At 46.8% G+C, this 21,669-nt stretch overlaps 1 protein-coding gene across 6 annotated transcripts in view; it reads left to right on the forward strand.

The window, feature by feature from the left end:
* Positions 1-21,669, forward strand: part of LOC129381972 (uncharacterized) — a 227,328-nt gene that overhangs the window by 8,497 nt on the left and 197,162 nt on the right. For all 6 annotated transcript variants that reach the window (XM_072284862.1, XM_055065289.2, XM_055065290.2 and 3 more), the window contains one exon: positions 12,007-12,101. In XM_072284862.1, the coding sequence (XP_072140963.1) occupies positions 12,007-12,101 (95 nt within the window). The remainder of the gene's footprint in view (positions 1-12,006; positions 12,102-21,669) is intronic.

Genomic DNA, 21,669 nt, shown 5'->3' on the forward strand with positions numbered 1-21,669 from the left:
TTTGGCTTCTTATGATATGACTAATAAAAATTGGGCTCCTCAGGTAACGCCCTTTCTTCTCGTTGTAGTTGCAATGAGACGTTCACAACCTCTGTCAATGATCCCAACACTGTCCTGTTCATTGACAACCTCAGGCCGGTTTGCGTAGAAAGCCCTTTTCCTACATCGTCCTTTGCCCCCTCGTCTTTTGCCTCCCATGCGACATCACCTTCAAGTACTTCATGCCGCCGGTCAACCTCTCGTCACACTGTACTCTGGCATGTCATTATGTTGGCGCCCTTGATCACGGAAAGAACTCTTTGCTGCAGTATATATAAGAGGCTGCCTTTTACCATAACACGCGCTTGTGTTCTATGAGCCTGGCCTCTTCAAGCACATACCCAGTGTGCCAAGTTGTTGTCTAATTAATTCATTTAAGGGCGGCAAATTAGCAGTGAACTCTTGGCTTCAAAGAGGTTCACTGAACAGTTTCACATATTCAGAAACACACACACAGCGACACAAGTCGGCGTCGACGAATTGCGCTCATGAATGGCGCATATTCAGATGCACATACCTAGTAATACAAGTCAGCACAATAGAGCTTTATTGAAGAGGGGCACATAACCAGTGACACAAGTTTTCCTCAGCGAGGTTCCCTGAAGAATGGTAGATATTGAGTGGCACATACGTCGTAACCCAAGTTGGTATTCCAGTCACTTGCAGTCACCTACGTTTGCGGGAAAACCATAAAGACGTGGAAAGACAGATAGACAGCCAGTCATTGAATTTCGGATGAAAATACCGTTAGAGGGATAATTGCCCTAAGTGTCCTATTCTCCTTTCAATGGACTGTTTACAGTTCGGACATACATATGAACCGCCAACCCCTGCAATGTGGGTGCATTACATTAACAATGATAATGACAATAAATGTCCTACTCTGCATTCGAGAGACTTTAAAGTTGTTCGTGCGCGTATTCCGCGAACGAAAAACGGTAGAATGAAAACTAAAATGAGCGTGTACTTAAGAGTCCTTACTTGTACATTGCTAATGAAATATTGGGGAACATGTAAAGCGGGAGACCATGGTAACAAAAGGTGTGCACAGAGAACAGAAATACAAAACAAACGTGTAACGTAGACTGGAGACATAGTCTTGCACAATGTATGCTTCTCTTTAATGGCGGGCCAGAAGAAGAGCGTGCAGCTTACGCACTTCATCGTCTTTCATGGCGCCGACCTTTGCGCGCGCCGTCCTGCGGTGCAGGAGCCCCACATCTTTTTGTCGATTGCCCCCCATGCGAACAGCGACCGTCTCGGTCGCGTCAAAAAGTGCTTTCAGCGACATAAGAAATGGAGCTCCTCAGGTGCGTCTCGGCGTTCACGTACGCGCATAGTATGGTTTCATGCACACTACATGAACAACTTCAGCGCGAGGTCGATGACGGAGCGAACCGGGGTCAGAACTGTAGGGGACGACTTCGTAAGTCCCGTCACTGAGGCGGCGCGTAACCTTGTAGGGACCAAAATACTGGCGGATCAACTTTCACGAGAGTCCGTGGTGACAGACGGGCGTCCAGCCCCACACGCAGGCGCCGGTATTATAATGGACGTCGGGTCGATCCTGTTTGTGTCGAAGGGTGTCGGTATGCTGTTGGCTCCGGATACGATGCCGAGCAAGCTGGCGTGCCTCTTCGGCTCTTTGTACGGACCCTTCCACGTGTTCGCGGATCGGGCTATTATCAGCCAGAGGTAGCATGGCGTCAAGTGTTGACGTGACGTGGAGTCCGTATACAAGTTCGAACGGCGTAAACAGTGTAGTCTCGTGTACAGCAGTGTTATACGCGAAAGTCACATAGGGTAAAGTCTCGTCCCACGTCTTGTGCTCTACGTCGACATACATGGAGAGCATATCGGCCAGCCTTCTGTTCAGACGTTCCGTTAATCCATTGGTTTCAGGGTGATATGCAGTGCTCTTGCGGTGGGAGCTATTCGTCAGCTGGAGAACGTCCTGCAGAAGTTCCGCTGTAAATGCTGCACCGCGGTCGGTGGTGAGAACAGACGGTGCACCAAGTCGTAGGACGATGAAGTGTGCATAGTACTTGGCCACTTCATTTGCTTGCGAGTATCTTCATTTGCTGTGAATTTGCTTGCGGAATAGCTTCCGTTTCGGCGTACCGGGTTAAGCAGTCGGTAGCGACGACTATCCATCTGTTGCGCGAAGAGGTCAATGGGAATGGCTCAAGTAGACCCATTCCTATTTGTTCGAACGGTGCTTGAGGAAGGTCCACTGGATGGAGAAAGCCAGCCGGTTTTATTCGTGGTTTCTTGCGGCGCTGACAATCGCGGCAGGTCTTCACGTACCGTTGCAAGGAAGAATAAAGCCGGGACCAGTAATACTTCTGTCGTATCCTTGCTAATGTCTTAGCGAATCCCTGGTGTCCTGCGCATGGCTCACCATGGCAGGCTTGCAATATGTCTTGGCGCAGCGCCGTCGGCACGACAAGGAAGTACGTATTGGGACCGCTTCCGCCGTTTTTACTGTAAAGGACGTTGTTGTGCAAGTAGTATGATGATAAGCCGCCCACGAGGAAGCGGGGTAAAACATCTTCAACTGCTTGAGGGTGCTCGATAAGCGGCCAGCGCGCTGGTGCTCAGCCATCTTTATGGCGTCAATAACGCCGACAAATGGCAAGTCATGGTGAGGGTCCGATGAAGTCGTAGGGAGTGGTGCGTGTGACAGAAAGTAAGCGTCACTGTGCTTCCTTCCAGATCGGTAGACAACTGTAATGTCGTACTCTTGTAAGGGCAGCCTCCAACGTGCTAGTCTACCTGAAAGATCCTTGTGGTTGGCAAGCCAGCACATGAGTCGTGCGAGATGTTCGTCAAACGTGCTCGAGATAACGACGACGTCGTCCAAGTATACGAGGCAGGTTTGCCATTTGGGTTCAGCAAGCAAGGTATCCATCCACCGCTGAAAGGTGGCAGGTGCGGAGGAGAGACCGAAGGGGAGAACTCTGAACTCATAAAGCCCGTCAGGTGTCACAAACGCTGTTTTTTCACGATCCTGTTCATCAACTTCGATTTGCAAGCACCTTGAATTAAGATCTAACGAAGAAAAAAGCTTGGTATGTCGTAAACGATCCAATGCGTCGTCGATGTGTGGCAGTGGATAAACATCGCGCTTGGTGACACGATTCCACTTTCTATAATCTACACAGAAGCGTAGTGTGTTGTCTTTCTTTATGACTAAGACTACAGGGGAAGCCCACGGGCTGGTGGACGGCTGGATCACGTCGTCTTGGAGTACCTCTTTCACCTGAGGCTTAATCGCTGCCCTTTCCACTGGAGACACTCTGTAAGGATGCTGACGAACAGGACGTGCAGAGCCGTCCGTAATAATGTGATGCTTTGTGATGGACGAGCGCCGCACTTTGGATGACGTTTAAAAACAGTCCGCAAGTTCATTCACGTGACTCAGTAGACGGTATTTGTGATGGTCTGGAAGAGTGGCGTTAATGTGAATCCGTTCTTTTAGGCTTGGTAACTCAGATTGCTAAGACGATGGGGTTTCCAGTGCGGCAATGTCAGTAACAGGTGTGATTTCGCATAGAAATTCGATTGTTGTTCCTCGCGGTACATGCCGATACTCGTTGCTAAAGTTTGTTAGCAAAACTACTGAACATTTGTTTCGCACCTGAAGAAGCCCTCTGGCTATACAAATGTGGTGCTCAAGAAGCAGGGGCATGTTTGCTTCAGTCCTCCATGTCGCATCGGACAAGAGTAAGCACGATGCTCTTGGGTGGCAACGTCACGTGATCGTCAGCTACGCGAAGCGCGATGTCATGGTCGTTGTCATTTTACTGTTCGCTATGGCTTGCGTAGTAGCGAAGCTGACTCTAGACTCTTGCAGGTCGATGATGGCACCGTTCGGCTGAAGGAAATCCATGCCGAGTATAGGGTCCTTTGAACATTCAGGAAGAATGACGAAATCGCCGATGTACGTGAAGCCCCGAACGTTGACTCGTTTCGTGCACCGGCCCATTGAAGTTATGAGATGCCCTCCTGCAGCACGAATCTGAGTTCCGGTCCATTGCGTCGGAACTTTGTTCAGTACACGGGCGAGATTCTGGCTGATAACAGATGTGTACGCACCCGTGTCGATTAACGCCGTGACTTCGTGGTCATCTATTGTAACTGGTACGTTGAAGGCTACTGACACGGAACTACACTGCTTTCTCGGCGTCTGAATTACGTCATATCGTGGCCGTCGCAGTGGGGGATCTTCAGTGTTCCCAACGTCAGCGACCTCACCTCCGCAGGTCGCTGGACTCAATTTTCCCGGGAGGCAGAGCTGGGTGAGCGACGCCTCGTTGCTCTCGGCGGGAAGAGGGGGCTGGAAGACCTGTTTCGGGGGGTTGATGGTGACCGGGGCTCAGGGAATCGCGGGGCAAACGAGATCCTTCCGTCCTCAAGGTATGCTTCAATCTCGACGGGCCGTTCACCATTGGGCGGGCACGGCGCGTTCAGTGAAAATCTACGGAGCTCGGCTGGGTGCCCTGTAGAGGTTATCGGCTTCACAACTATGAAAACACAAGGGCCTCCGGTCTGCGGTGCGCCATACGTCGCTCTTGCGGAGTGGTCATGTTTCAGCCATGAATGGCGTTCGGCGAGGTCTGAAGTCGGCAGTTGCTTGGTGAACGGCGCGCACACCATGAAAGCCGGGACGTCGCTTACATGGTGAAAAATCGGTGATAACGAATTCGCGCAGCTCCCGCATACAACATGCGAGGTTATGGCTGCCATACCTCGGGCTGTGGTGTCTCGCTTCGCTCTGGGACTTGGACTGCCTGCCTGATTTCCTCCAGGACGACCTCAGCCAGAGCGAGTCGCTGTACCGACGCTGGAGCCACACGAAGCTTTTGGAGGTCTTCTCGAACAAGCCTAATGAGCTCCGGCAAGGCGTCGGTATTGTCCAAGGGTATAGCGAGAGGGTCACGCGATAGGGTCGACACGTCGCGGTTGTACTGCCATGTTCGCTGCTGTGGTGCCTTTCCTATTGATATAGCTTCCGGGAGAAACTCTGCAACGGTCTTTGGTGCGTTGCGTATTAGGGCACCGAATAACTCTTGCTTGACACCGCGCATCGAGTTCCTGAGCTTCTTTTCTTCCGGCATGGACGGATCTGCGCGTCGGAAAAGTCGGCACATATCTTCAACAAACATTGCGACGCTTTCGTTCGGCCTCTGTACTCTCGCCTGAATTGCAGATTCAGCTCGCTTCTTGCAATCGAGGCTGGCGTATGTGCAGATTAGCTGCTGTCGGAATTCGTCCCATGTCGATAGGGCCGCCTCACGGTTCTCAAGCCATGTCAGCGCATAGTCCTCGAGGGCAAAGTAGGCATTGCGTAGCTTGCGCTCTGGAGTCCAGCCGTTGAATTCTGCGACACGCTGAAAGTGATCGAGGTGTCCTCGAAGGTGTCCCCATGGAAGGATGTGGGGATTCACGGCTGGTATAGGACGACCTAGGTCCGCGCGCTCGAGGTAGAAGATGGAACCGATGTAATCATCCTGCTGACTTGACTGGGTAAATGCTCATGCTCAGGGGGCAGTCCTTGAAGTCAGCGGCTTGTCCGTACGTGCACGGGAGTCAGCTCGACCGGACTTCGTACTGGGCCTGTAGACTGTTCGATCTGGGAGTGGTAGCATGTACCCCGCACATCCACCAGAAACGAAAGTAGTACAAACACCGTCCTTCTCATTCTCCTTGTGTCCATGCTTTATGTACCTGTGCTTCTGTATGATCATTCTATATTAACTTGCAGAGGTTTATATCGCGTCATATGAAAAGGGGCAAATGCTGTTGAGAAAATTCATATAATATGTAAGTGATAATGCCAGTATACACTTGTTTGTGCTAGACTAACCAAATTTTGTATTGCAACATGGATAACTTACAGCTTTTCATAGATGTCGCATTAAATGACGCAAAAAATTATTCCACATAGGAGGACATGCCACACTGAGCATACTGTGATTGCAAGTTTCGTGCTTGTTTCGCTGTCTTATACTCCACTTCGGCGTTGTGTCAGCGTTGTTATGTGGCGCTTGGTTTGCACATGGTAGGCACTGAGAATACATGCGTACCCCGCCTAAGAAATAGCAAGATACCTGAATCTCAACCAAACTGGCCGGTGCTGATTTTGTTTCTTTACTCAAAAATGTTTGCGTGAATACAGCCTATAGTTCGAGTGACTAGTGGGAGGTTTATTTGAGAATAGGAATGACTCTGGTTGTTTGCAGATGCAGTCTGCTTTCACTAAAAAACGCAATCAATTAGCACTCTTTGTGCATTATCACAATCGGCAGTGTCTTTTACTTAAATGGAAGCACAATAAATTTACTTCTACTTGACAAATATGATTAAAAGTGATCCCGAATATGAATAAATGTGATCCAGTCAAAAGAAGTGCTTCAGGCTCAGCCTTGCTTTTGCATGTTCCTAGCCTTTAGCACAAAGGGATTTTGATGGACAGTGGATAGGATGCAAATCAATCAATAAAGCCATACAATGCTAATTACCTGTAGTTTGTAGAAAATATTCTTTGTGCCGTAGGCTTATAAATTTTTTCTTTCGGAGCTAACGAATACGCGGATTTGACAAACTCCACGAAAGGTGCGTCAACCTTATTTTGCGAAGAAACTTTTTCTAGCAGAAATAGGATTCATTTCATTGTCGTCAGCGCTCGGGCAGCAAAACAGTTTTTTTACCAGGAAAATTTAAAATCACCAGGCTTTCCTAATGCAACCTACATGAGCACAATCTTCGTTTGTGGTGCACATATCACTTTAAAGGCCGGTCCCAAGGAAACAGCTATGTTTTCTAGGGCGGAAATCTTGTATGATTAATGTGTATTCCTGTATATATTTCCATGTGTAAATGCCTGTCGTCAAGTAGCCTGCTGGCTAATGCTCACAATAGATTAGGCGCAATTATAGCTTGATGTATTGAACTACATAAGACCTGCCTCTACCAGTTACAATGCTGCGAAACAAAGTGGAAGGGTTATGAGATGACGTGTCTACAATGATGTTGGTGTTAACGTACCTGTTCTGAGCCTTTCTTCAGAGAACCGCCTTGGTCGTGAAGTGGACTTTCTTTAGATGGTCATACTATACTTTGTGGTGTAAGAGGCGAGATGCTTCGGCCCCTTAATGTTTTTGCTGCCAATTTTTTATAGGCTGAGACATCTTTCTTAACAGACAAGTTTCTTAACAATCGCCGTTTACCTGCGGAGTAAGGCGCGGCCTTGGAAATTTTGATTCTTCTCATATAAAACTGAGGGCTGACTTACATTGCAATCCATTTACCCACATCACATATGAAGTAGTTAAGGCAGGCGTATTTCAGGTGTAGAAGACGGACGTCGAAAAAGAAAATGTCATTTGAGCTTTTCTTAGCGTGGCGATACACGGGCTAAATGGAACTATCAACCTATGGCTATCATTCAGGTTGTTTTTCTTGTATAATCGAGCATTTCGTAACGAATGGCTACCAGATTAGATTGTCAAGTGCGACATCTTGTCATAGCGCAATTTGGTTTTAGAGAACAATTTTCTACTGAACTCACATTAAGAGCTTCAACTGACAATCCTAAATGTTCGGTTGCGACAGAACATTTTGCTTTTTTTACATTTAAAGAAGTGATTTTAATTTTGTCCATAAGAACTGTTTACCAAACTAAAGATCATTGAGATCACTGGTGCACGCTTAAGACTAAAGCCTAACTACACTACTTGATGCGAAGAAATGTGGGTTTATTTGTGATTCTCACCATTTAAAAACTCATACTGGTATTTCACCACCTACTGAACTAGGACAACCTTTATTGTTATTTGAAGTTTGTGACTTACTTGGATGTTCAACATCTCTTAGCTGTACACCTTATGCTGACGATATTAACATTTTATACCCAAGTACACAGATATATTTTGTTATATAAACTGAGTATCATGGAGAGAATCTTTTGAACCACATCTGAAGGAACGTACTTATGAAGAACGCCGAAAATTCGGCGCACTTGGGAGTGGCTACGCGTAGGAATGAAGACACAGTGCAACTTTTGTAGACCTCGGTACGTATCGAACGCGGTCATTTTATACACTGATGACATGGCACCACCTCCTCTTCATTGGCTGCACCATCACGTGACCAATGATGCACGCACTAAGTCACGTGTTTAGTCACCCAGATGGCTGCAACGCAACGTGTGCCATGACGCACGCAGTAGGCACACCGTTGGTCAGCCAGAACAGCAACGTCGCAGCCTTGTTTGGGGAAGCGGGCTCTATCGCATCCCCGAGGACCGGGCTGGATTCCCGCCATGACCTAGATGTACCGAATTTTTTGCTGAAGCCATTAATTTGCTTTGTTTTCAGTAACCTCCCTAAGAAATTTGACGTGAACACGAGCATATTTGGCGTATTTTTACTGGTTGCGCCGTTGGTCGTTTTTGCTGCCATATTTTAGTCGTGCCGACTACGATGGAATTTGGCTTAATGGGGCATATAATGCTTTCCCATGAAAAATTTCTTATACGTATCCCCGCTCCTCTGACTAGAGTTATTGTTGCCTCTGACCCCGCTAAATTTCTAGCAGTCCAACTCGCGAAACATTTCGTACGTTATCTACGTGCTTACTGAGTAGTAACAAAACAGCCTATGGCTTTTGGGCACTCAATAAAGTTGGCTTATACTTTACATCGGCAATACTCTTATCTCTTTGCTATAATTTTAACAGTCATAATAATTATTGTATTTCCTTCTTGGGTAATACTTACGCCTCAGGCTTACACTAATTGTAACAGATTCAAAACTAAGCACCTCACGTTATTACGATCACAAATCCGACGGATATTAGTCTCTACACTTCTACGTGCACGCAGCATTTGTGACGAAGATTCACGAGTAGTCACTACGTATTCCAGCGCACAATTTCATCAATAGAACACTTCCTGTTACACCAATTCTGGACACCCACCGTTCCCCAATCCCGGCCTGCGCGATTTCATTCCAACAATAACCATTGGCTCTCATTGACCAAGACTAGCGTGCCAAGTTTTATTCAAAGTGTTCTATGACTTTCGGAACTCATTACCAACTTACCTTACGAAGCATAGGACTATTTAAATACTGAAGCACAGTCTCAGCGCTTTCTTTCCGCTTGTGCATTTTTGTATTGCTCACGTAGCATAGAAACGTTGTTGTTTCTTATTATTTTGCTATTGACGCTGCATTCAATAAACGATTGAGCTATATGTTCTTGGAGGTGTCACATTCAGTTGCTTCATTCTTGTACCATTGACCTCCTCCTACATTTATAATGCAGATGCATCATATTCTATGTGTAATGAAACGATACTGATTGATATTACCGGTGTTTTCAAATGACTTAAAGCGCCCTAAACAGCAAGTCTTTCGTTATTTTGCCTGTTTCTTTCAAAAATCATATTGTTTTGACAGTATACAAATTTTCTTGGTTGTCTACGGAGCAACGAAAGTGCCGTTCGCACGAAGGTAGATGTCTAATTGGGTGCATCTGTAAGAATGCGCTGGTCCCGAGGTTAATTATTCTTCCTTACTTAATATCAACATCAATATTACTGCCATTGATAGTAAAAAAAAGGCAGTAAAACAGTGAAGTAGATGGACATCAGCCAATCTTTCCCATTATTCGACTGTGTTTTCGTAAGTGCAAGTATACCTGATTTGTCCGTGTACTGTTAAGCAAAGGCAAGATGGCGATTGAAATGATTCTTTAAGTTATGTACCATTTATTCGTGACTACAGGCCACGCACTCCTCGAGCGTAAGGGTGTAAAATCCGCGGAGAGTGGTCTGTCTATGGGTGCGACTATACATTATTTCATTTTTTTAAAGGTTGTTGGCACCCTTGACAAAAACGTGTTCAGGCTCTTCTCGGGAGAATTACATAGCGAAGTTACCTCAACAAAGGCCACCCAGAGAGTTGCTGCAACATTTTTTAGTAATGATGCAAGCGATGCTCCATATCGCCGCTTTACCGTCCGTGGTTTTGTGAGCGCAAGCTCATCTCTTTCTAGCAAATTGTGCCACAGATTTGCGGGCCTTTAAACTTGCGTGAGAGCGCGGGCAGCACAATGGCGCCGCCGGGATGCCACCAGATGCCTTACTCAGCGTGTTAAAGGTTTTAAGTATGCCATGAATTATGGCGTACTTGAGTGCGCTCACGCATGCGGTTAGATGGTACACCATTTGAGGAGCCCTAGCGTAACGTTGAACCAGGCTGTCCCTGTCGTTGCTTCGCGCTTCAGTCTAAATTCCCAAGTTTGTTTGCTGCAATATCGCAGTGATGCTTGATTGCAAACACGTCATCCTTCGTGTCCTGGCTGAGGTCTCGAGTGTAAGGCACATAAACCGCAACATAAACAGGTCTCACCCAGGAATAATGGCGCTGGAATAATACTAAAGAAAACCCGAGTGATCTGAAGACATAAAAGAAAGAAGCCACATATAAACATCAGTGTATGCTGGACATCTTTCATTATGCTGTCTCAACAGGAGCGCATGTATGTATGTTCAAATAAATAGATAAGTCGGCAGGATTTTCAAAATTGATCCAGAGGCCATCATTTAGTCCCAGCGTCCGATTGTGTAACTTTCCTTGGCAGAAAATTAGACCCTAATTTGAAGTTTCATAATCATATTGCTTATGTTGGGCAAAAAACTGCTTTTGGTATAAGAGCTGTCATTAAATCTCTTCCATATTTTTCTGTTCACTCCTTATTGTTTTTATACTTTGCTTTCATACGTTGTCACCTAACATATGGCTTTACTACGTGGGGAAATACATATAAATGTCACCTCTCCTCCATACAGCACATTCAGAACCAGGCCATTACTATTACTAACTATTACCAACAGTTCTTTCTACTCTAGTGCTGCTCCACTCCTTCAGTCTAACTTCATCCTTCCTTCTGGCCTTGTTTAAATTTCATTTACTTCTCACTCTGTCTAAATTACTTAACAAATAGGTCGCATTTCAATTAATAGATTCTAGGCTGCTCACAAATATCAATAGCAATAGGTTTGCCCGTAATTACAACTTTCTCTTACGTAAATGCAACAGGAATTATGGCAAAATGACTTCCTCCTTCTCACCGATTCAACTGTGGAATGACTTACCCCATGCTCCTAGATCATCATCATCCTTGCATGTATTCAAATATGAACTTAAAAATTTCATTTTGTATAAGTAGTTGTCTTAACTTATCTTGTATATAAAGTGGGCACTTCATTTATAAAGCAGGTTATAAGAATTTAGATTGGTAATGTGCGATTTCTTTTCACGTATTGCTTCTTGTATAAAAATCGAATGCATTCCTTTTCACTACATCGTTCACTTGTTATTTACTTATTTATTGCATAATTTTACACTGCTGTGTTATTGAATCATTTTGTACCAATCTCGTTAATCGAAGCTCACGCTGCAGTCGTTTGACTTTGAGAACCTCCCCTGTACACTATTAAAAACCAACTATGTATCTTGAAAGAATAGTCAACTGAAACTGAAACTGATTTGTTTATTTATTCTATACGTATATAGAATAAGTCCAAAGCCACCAGTGGTGGTAGTTCTTACAGGGAAAAGAGCATTTGGTTGCATCTATTGACATATACACGACTAGAAAGAAAATTTACAGGTTATATAGTTGTCACTAACGTTAAAAGCTGGTTTTACGTAAATAGCATTGCTTTTCATTCTAGAATGCAATGTTATCTGAGGCAGAGCAATCTAAAAGAAAGCTACAAGATGTCTCAAGCCTGCGAGATGTCTCTCGCACTTTAATGGTTTGGAGATGTTGAAGATTTAGCTCTTCTAAGACGGCTCAAGTTATTTGTTGCTACCAATGAAAGTCTGTCATGCATCTTGTGGGGCAAACGAAAGTATTGCTTATCAGAAAATGCATTGTATTTTTGGTTCGCAGATCCCACACTTCGCACTGTATCTAGCGCGGTTGCCATTTCATACAGTGGTGCAAGTTGTCTTCTTTCGATTGCTTGGATATGGGGAGCCTATTATGTAAGTACCGACTTCTTCATTGAAACACACGCGTGTGAATGATCCTAGCTGATTTTATATCACTTCATTTATTATTACATTGAAGCCCCTAAAGCATTAAAGAGGAGAGTGATGTAAGTCAAGAATGCGGTACAAAGAGACAATTTCTTCGTATAAAAAGTTAGCTAATATTGAGCGGCAAGGAACGATGTTTAGCGTGGTGGCGATCGGTTCGAAAAAGTGATCGTACTTGTTCGAATTCCGTATTATGTATAAGTGCAGCATTTGGGAACCATGCCTTGAATTGGACTTTGAGAAAAGACACGTATATCGGTACGAAAATGATATATGATCATGTGGATTCAAATGAGAACAATACAACTTTGATAGAAGATCCCATCGAATCATACAAATTTTGATATAGGGTGTCATTATATGAATATTATACAGGGTACCGCTGGCATCAGCCTGGACTTCGGTAGGCGCAGAAGGATTGAAATGAGACAGAACGGGAGGCGTTGTGAGAAGCTCGATTAGATTCGAGAATGCAGAGGCCTCGTTATCGCCTCACTGGAAAGGGGCGTCTTTTTTCAAAAGCTCGGTTAGTGGTCGTGTTATGGCCGCGAAATTTTTCACGAAACGGCGGAAGTACGAACAAAGGCCGATGAAGCTGCGCACATCCTTGACACACTTCGGAACAGGGAAGTGCGTAACAGCATGGACCTTGCCTGGGTCCGGTTGCACTCCGTTGGTGTGAACTATATGTTCAAGGACGGTAATCTGGCGACGGCCGAATTGGCACTTCGATGCGTTGAGTTGCAAAACGGCTCGACGAAAAATGTCCAGGACTGCTGAGAGGCGCTCGAGGTGAGTAGCGAACGTACCGAACGGCGTCACTTTGAATTGATAAAGACCGTCGGACGTTACAAAACCAGTTTTCTCGCGGTCGAGATCGTCCGCGGCAATCTGCCAGTAGCCGGAGCGAAGGTCAATAGAGGAGAAATAGTGAGCACCGTAAAGGCAGTCAAGGGCGTCATCAATCTGAGGTAGGGGACACACGTCCTTTTCGGTAACCCTGTCAAGATGCCGATAATCCACGCAAAAGCGCCATGAGCCATCCTTCTTTTTTTACCAGTACAACAGGTGGCGCCCATGGACTACATGACGGTTCGATAATGTTCTTGGGAAGCATTTTGCGAACTTCGGCTTTAATATCTTGACGCTCAGCCGCTGACACTCGATACGAGCATCGATGAATAGGAGGGGCATCGCTGGTATTAATGCGATGTTTAACATCTGTCGTTTGAGCCAAAGGACGAGCGTTAAAGTCAAAAATAGTGTGGTATGAAAACAACGCCGTAGACCTCACGAGCGTGCTCGGACGGCATGTCGGGCGCAATCATTTTCTGTAAGTCGGCGATGGTACGAGTTACCGACTGCGATGGTAGAGGAGGATCGGCTGAATTGTCGTCTACTGCAGTAGATGCTACTGAGTGATCCTCGAGCAAAGCTGGGCCAGAGACATCCCGCGTGGCAGCACTTGTGTCGTCAAGCCAAAATTGACCATTGGCAGGCAGACGCAATTCGCCGTTATAAATAAAACTATATGAGGTACTGTGATTCCGTGTGTAAGGAGTACGTCTTGAATAGGAGCCGCGATGTAGTGACCGTCGGGGACTGGTGGGCATGACACTAATTCAACGTAAGTCAGTGCCGAAGGTGGCAAGCGAACAAATTCGACGGAACTGAGGTAACTGGGGTGTGGTTCAGCGGGATCCAGAACAGGCATGTCAAGGCGGAGAGTACTGGCGGAACAATCGATGAGAGCAGAATGTGCGGAGAGGAAGTCTAAGCCGAGGATGATGTCGTGGGGACAGTGGGCGTTGACTGTGAATAGCGCGGTAGTAGAGCTATTGGCGAAGGAGACGCGGGCAGCGCGCATACCAATTGGGGGGGGGGGGGGGGGGGCTGTTCCGCCATGAGCGACAAGGACAAGAAGCGTCGTGGCGGGCGTGATTATTTTCTTCAGCCGGTTACGAAGGTCAGCGCTCAATACCGACAAATGCGCCCAAGTGTCTATAAGAGCAGACACAGTAACACCGTCGACGTGCACGTCAAGAAGGTTCAGATGAGTGGGCAACGTCGGTAGAGGATTTGGCGGCGTATGGAGCAATGCAGCGTCACCTCGAGGCGCTGCATCGTCTAGTTTTCCGGCTGGGAGTGGCGTCCGAAAGGAGTCGGCGAATAGGAGCGACGGGGCTGGGGAGAGCGAGATTGTCGTCGTTCGGGCGAAGGCGAACGAGAATAGGCGGTTCGGCTCAGGAGTATGAGTGGCGGTTTTATCAGAGCGTGCGGCATAGGGACAAGAAGGGCCACCTGGGGGGCGAGAGTAGGCGGTATAAGTAGACCGGGTCGGAGAACTCCAGCGACTACGACAGTGCCGAGAATTGTGCCCGATTCGATGGCAGTGAAAACAAATGAGCTAGTCATCAGCAGTGCACCATTCAGATGGGTTGCGGAAACGTGGTGGTTAAGAAGATGCGGGACGGGGCCGAATCGAAGAAGCCGCGTGGCTACCAGGGCGATTGGACGAACAGACGGTGTGAAAACCCATGTGTGCAAACTCCTGGCGGTCAACTGCCTGGATCAGAGAAACCGTGTCTGCAGGTGCGTTGGAGGGGCTGTAGTCGAATGCAACCGGATAGGCGGCCTCGATCTCACACCGGACGATCCTGGTAACATCGCCAGTGTTGTTGGGACGAGGAGGGTCGGCACAGGAAGATGTCGCTGGGGTGTTGGAAAGACAGGCAAACTGCTGGTCGATACGTTGGCTTTTAGCGAGTTCCAGCCGGCGGCACTATTTTATAACTGCAGCCACCGTCGCCACATTGTTGAAAACGAGCAAGTTGACGGCATCATCGGCAATGCCTTTGAGGTTGTCGGAAACTTTGTCTGACTCAGTCATGTGTGCGTCAACTTTGCGGCACAGAGCCAAGACGTCCTGAATTTACGTTACGTAGGGGTCTATTGACGTGTGTACACGGTCGGAAAGTGCCTTCCGCCCGTTAAGTCGGTGACCGTAGGGGTTGCGGAACAAGTCTAGGAGCTTTTGCTTAAGCGAATACCAACTGGTGAGCTCATTTTCGTGCGTCCGAAACCAAACTCGAGGTATGCTACCGAGGTAAAAGACTACGTTGGCGGGCATGATAGTAGGGTCCCACCGGTTATTGCGGCGGACGTGTTCGTACAGGCTGATCCTGTCCTCGACGTCTTCCCCATCTTTTCTCAAGAATACGCCAGGATCACGGGGAGCGGGGAGAGTGATGTAAGTCGTCGAAGTGGCAGCAGCTGTCGGAGCCGGCGGAGTCGAGTTGTCGTCGCCGGGCGCCATGAAGGAAGGCTCGACGTACCCTCCCCTGCGAAGCTCCGTGACGAGTTACAGGGAACGTCCACCTTCAGCAGATATGTTACGTAGGAAGACGCAGATGAAAAGCTATATACAAGTATATTTACAAAAAAATACGCACCACTTGGCCAAGAGGCAACGGCCCGCACGGGCCTCTAATCGTCGTCGTCGTGTTTGCACTGCTCGCCTCTTCGTCATCGCAAATACTGTTCCGTAGCAATATGTGCAGTAGCGCGCGGAAAACAAAAACAATGACGCGTTCGCAGTGCGGGAGTGACCACGAAGTATCGAGCTCTAGTGGTGCGGGGCGCGTGGTGCATGCTCGCCTTCGTAGGCCAGGCGGTGTCCGTTGGACGCCATCTTCGGAGAACCCCGGGCCCACCACTACTATGATCTCGGACGCCAAAGACCTGTGGTCCTGATGGGAAACAGGTGCAGGGAACCAGATATGGTGAGAAACCGGTTCAGGCAGCCTAAGATAGCTGTGTTCCTGCTGGCCAACCGGTCCAGGGAGCCAGGCTAGGCGGCCGCTTTCCCCAGTCACTACGTCGACCAGCCTTTCTGCCGGAGGCGACAGCAGCAGCAGATGGAGCTAGTCGGCAGCTACCGCGGTTGCGTCGGCCGCCGCGGCTGTCATCACAGCCGTTGCTGCGACTGCAAGTTCCGCGATGCCATGGGGACACCCGTGGTCACTTCGTCCAAACGCCGGCCGACTCTTCGGGACTGATATCGGCCTCAACGCGCACAAACGTCCGCACAAACGAACGCACGGCAAGAGACAACTGATATTCTAAGACAGACATTGTAGCACCAGCCGCAGGGCGGCGTGTATTAGTTATAATACCATCAATACGATATCTCGTGCCAAGCGTGTGTTATGTGCTGCTAATATAGGTTGTGTGTTTTGTGTGCGCTTATCTGTCGATTGCGTAACTTGGTGCGTGGTCCTGGGTCCAACGCTCTCTTATTCTATCACAATCTGGTAAAGCTGCCAGGATACCGCTCGTAAAATCATCGAAGGAAATTATCCTCCCTCGAATGCACGTTCACAGAAAACAAAATAACGAGTACAGAAAGATTAGGTACCATTGGGACACAGCTTGGATTGTCACGTGCGGAATTGCGTACGTGGATTCTGAAAGAACAAGCAAAACAAAGGCCCGAACGTGCTGCTGAGTTAGAGGCAAATAAGGAAGCACACGAAAGAACTGAACGAGTTCTTAAGCTCAAACTGAAGCTCCATGAAGGAGCTCAACATGAATCTGCAAATGGAAACGTTGATTCGATGCCTCTCCCATGTGGCGCTTCTTAATTTCTCAAGACGCAAAAAACTGTTTCCGTTATTTGATGAACAACGCGATGATTTGCAAGTATACTTGCAAACATGGGAGCGAGTGACAACAGGACAAGAATGGGCACAAGAGAAATGGGCATCAGCTATGAACATGTGCTTGAGTGGTGAAGCATTAACATTAATTGGCCGAATGACTGCTGCCATATCTTTAGACTATGAGAAAGTAGACAAGGCTTTGTTGCAATGATTTTGCCTCAGTGCGCAAGGTTACCTGGAGAAATTTCGCGACGCGAGGGCGGGAGATGCAGAAACCGAGACTCCTAGCTGCTAGGCTTTCAGGCTACTTCGACCACTGGATTGACGTGGCTAACTTGTCCAGAACGTTCGACAGCTTTCGAAACCATATGGTCGCCGGACGGTTTATCCGGTGTTGCCATCCAAAGCTTGCAATATTCCTGAAAGAACGAGAATACACGTCACTCCAAGAGTTAGCTGACGCTACTGAATGGCGCTTTGAAGCCCAAAATATACCTAATCTCGGGAAGCTTCCAGAAGGCGGAGAAGGTTTCAATACGAATACCGTCGATCCTCCCAAGAAAATCGCCGCCAAGGTGTATGTTATGGAAACGTCTGGGGCAACAACCTCATGAATGTCGCAACCCAGCTAAAGAAGTGACGAAATGCAAGGTCTGTTGAAGATAGGTTGCAAGAGCAACGACTGCTGAAGTACGCAGGTGCAGAAACAGAAACGTTCATCTTGTGCGGACAATGAGAACCGTTACGATCTTCCTTTGTCTCAAAAAGTTGGAAAACACACACACAAAAAAAAAACGGAAAGATCATGACACTTCTAATAAAAGAACGTGATGAAAGAAACTGCATTTTTCTGGTGGAAAATAGCAGTAGATTAAGGGCAAGTGCTGTATCGAAGAGTTAGGTTTCTTGGGCATATGGTCAGCAATACCGCAATTATCCGAGAAGTCTGGGTGCCGGATCTGCAATTTGACAGGAAAGGGTAGCAGAGTTTTGCTTATTGGTGGCTCTGGTATTTTCGCACCAGTGCCGAAACTTTAACTAAGTACACCATACCTTACCGGAGACATAACAGCCTTATGCATGGACAGGCCACTTTATGATCTTGTGCTTGGGATCCTACCACGTGTCAGAAGACCTCACGAGCCAAATGTCAACTGGAAGCACGCTGCAGTGGACCAAAAGGAATGTGCTTCGCTAAACTACAGTGTGCATGTAATACCTGTGGAGCACTCTTACTTTGTTTCTGCCACGGATAAGCCACATGAGGATAACTCCATTGTGTGTACCAAAGAATAAGTGGTATGAAGTAACCAAAGACAAATTTGCAGAACAATAACATAATTACAAAACGTTGAAATCCCTGTTTGTTTAAGTTGGCAGAAACACTAGCGTCACAAGAAGGCCACTACTACCCACTTCATTTAAAAGTGGACTTCTCTACCGGCAGTGCTGTTTTGCTACAGGAAGGAGATTTAACCGGCTTGTCGTGCCGAATATGTTCAGAAGACACATCCTTGGAATCGCACACGAAAGTCTTGAGGCAGGACATCAATGCATTCCGCGCACGACAGCCGAGCCTAGGCAGATTTTTGCTGGTCAGACATGCATGGCGAAGTGAAATGTTTCGCAAACTCTTGCGATAGGTGCCAGCGAACCACACCGAAAGGCAAAATTGGTGTTGCGCTTCTCGGCAACATGCCTAGCATACGTACCGCTTTTGAGCGTGTTGCGGTCGATTTAATAGGTCCCTTCTCACCGAAGCCGAACCTAGGTAACCGTTACATTGTCATTCGTATAGACTTTGCCACCTGGTATGCGCATGCCATTGCTCTCCCTGCGATTGATTCTATGCACGTGCCTGAAGGATTAATTGAGGTTTTTTGTCGCATTGGTCTACCGCAAGAGATCGGAAGCGAACAAGGAACAAATTTCACAGCAGAATTCAGAGAAGTGGTGGGCCGTCTATTTTCCATCAGGCTTCTTCGTAAGACCCCATATCATGCGATGGCAACCCCGCCTAATTCCCGCTGCAAAGAAGCTAGTTACTCTATTATCCTATGGACGATTACCTAGAAAGCGTAATAAAACACATTTGAATATTTTTTCTCGTGCGAGCCAGTACTTTCAGACGCTTAGCTCGTAAAACACTGAGCGCGTCACTGTAGTAATTTACGTGTAAAAAAGCTCACCGGATGCTTATGAGTGTGCAGACAAGGTTTATTTTTTAGCTGTGGTGCGGGCTTCGCATTTTTGAACGAAATCCTGAGCTCGCCAAATCGGCTGATGGTCATAAAGTCCCGCTTCCTCCATTACAGTAAATGAATTTTCTTATATGGCATGGGGGGCAAGACTACTCTTCCTTGCGGCACTCAAATGCTCGCCGGCTTGATAAGGATTCATCGGCGCAGCAGGGCACGTCGTAGCGCCTCGAGCGAGTCATCGCCGCCAGCGCTAACCATACACACCACCTGCTCAACCCGACTCTGTTATAGGGATAAGCAACTTCTGGTAAGCGCCCAAGTTCTTCGAGTCGGCAAGCTGCGCCAAAACCCACTGCACGAAACAGACCACCAGTTGACAGGCGCTAATGCTTTAAATGTAGTCGCGCACATTATCTAGCTGCCGGGACCTTTTGACTGCCAAAATTGGCTGTGCGCTTCTCATAGTACTATGCCGCAATAGGGTCTTTCTACAAGGTCGATCACGTAATGTCTTCCCATTCAACATCCGTCTTAGTGCTGAATGGAGCATCCAATTGCTCTGCAACGTCCACCATACTGGCTGAGGGACACGTCCGTGATGAAGATGATAAGGATTTATCGGCATTCCTTTTGAAACGGGGTAGTGAAAAAGAGCCACGTAGCCTGCTTGAGGTAATCTGGTATGCTATATATATTTTTATTGTAGCATTTTGTATGCACCTCCTTTTTTCTCTCCCTCAAAACTAATATGGCCGACATGTACCGCTGTTTATGCCTGTAACAGATTCTGTCGCATCAGTCTATTCTTTGGTTTTTCCCACCAATACTCTCACGTCTCTTGCTTATGACGACTGCTGACTGGTTGATGCCTTCAGTCGACGCTAAATCGAAGCGCTTCTAGAAAGGGTTTGTTAGGTATGGGTCGGCCTGGGGTAATAATTTCGCACTTCATTGCGATGTCCTGAGTGTTCTCCGGAGTTTCACTTCAGCAGACACATGCCTCCTCTTCTTGCTGTAAATAATTTATTACGATTATCAGAAACCTCGACAGTCTTTTTTTGTCTCCATTCTTCCTTTCCAACTTGCTGCCTCTGCTTCTTTCACTTTCTTTTTGGTGGGTCGTGTTTGTTTATTTGCCGTCTCAATTACCCAGTAGTGCGTTGCCAACTTTCTTGAACTCTTGCTTAATTGTTCGTCCAGTTTTTGGACTAGAGATACTTGTGCACTTTAGCCACCCATTTCATTTCATACATCTTACTGATTCTTTCGTCAAAACTAATTTTGCTCTGCACTTCTCCAACTTCAAAAGAGGCCCAACCCATGTCATCCTGCATTACCTCGCTTTGAGCTTTTACCGTGGGCTTCCAAAGCATACCGACCTATCCATCTTTGGTTAACTTCCAACCTTGACAACATAACTGATTTTAGGAATGGCATTTACCAATGTCAGTGCTGGCACAAATACTCATTTTCAGATTCTACGCAGCACCTCATATTTACTGCATCCACAAAGCGTTTTATGATTAATAACTGCTGCATTCCGCTTCCGCTTTAAAAAATATGGAGTTTTAGGTGCCAAAACAACTATTTGATTATGAGGCACGCCGTAGTGGGGGACTCCGGAAATTTCGACCACCTGGGGTTCTTTAATGAGCACCTAAATCTAAGTACACGGGTGTTTTCGCATTTCGCCCCCATCGAAATGCGGCCGCCGTTGCCGGGATTCGATCCCGCGACCTCGTGATCATAAGCCTAACACCTGCGCTTCCGCTTTATTTTGACATAATTTTCTTGGGTGCTTCAGTAAAGCTTTCCTTCATTTATTTACACATCCAGGTATTTATATTGCTTGACTGTGGGTAAGACTTGCGCTTGAATTGACACCACGTAATTACTCATTTTTCCAATAAATGCCCTAATTCTCGATTTTATTGTGCTACACTTAAGCGTAGATTTGTCGCTACGTTGCCACATATATTCGCAAGTGTCTAAAAATCTTGCATTGACCGCTAGTAGCGCTGCGTCATCCGCACACATCAGTCAGCAGGCAATCTGTTGCATAGTTTGCCCATTCGCAAGTAGCACAAATAAAAGCCTAATACAGTTTTGCAGTCGCCATTCTTTGCTCTTACGATAAAGCTAAACAAAAATGGAGAGACTTGGAAATTCTTGCCTTGAAGTGGTGCAAATTGTCCGGACAATTTGCACCACTTCATTACATTGTCAGCCTTTCCGTACAATTTGTACTTAGTTGTCTCCATATATATCCCGCAGCAGCTCAATGAAATCGTCATCTATGCCTTCGCCCTTGAGAATATCGCATCAGAATTCCCTGTACAGGTTGTCGCTGGCTCCCTTATTGTCCAAAAACTCTATTTATAAATATCTGTCCTGAGCTGTTGGAATGTCTATTGACTGAGCTAGTGCAATCATATTGTTAGGAGAACGAAGGATTAAAAACTGGAGACTGTTTACACAGTATATTTACAAAGGATAACTGCAGCGTTGGCAAGTTCCGCTGACAGCTCCAGAGCCAGAGAGTGTTCTTCGTCTTCGTCGGGGCGCCCGCTTGCATCGTCTACAAGAAACAGTCAATAAGCATGTATCATTATCCCCGGTGGCAGAAGCATCGTCCCGGTGCGACTAAATATC

This window comes from Dermacentor andersoni, chromosome 10 (assembly GCF_023375885.2).
Source record: "Dermacentor andersoni chromosome 10, qqDerAnde1_hic_scaffold, whole genome shotgun sequence".
NCBI classification, from domain to species: Eukaryota; Metazoa; Arthropoda; class Arachnida; order Ixodida; family Ixodidae; genus Dermacentor; species Dermacentor andersoni.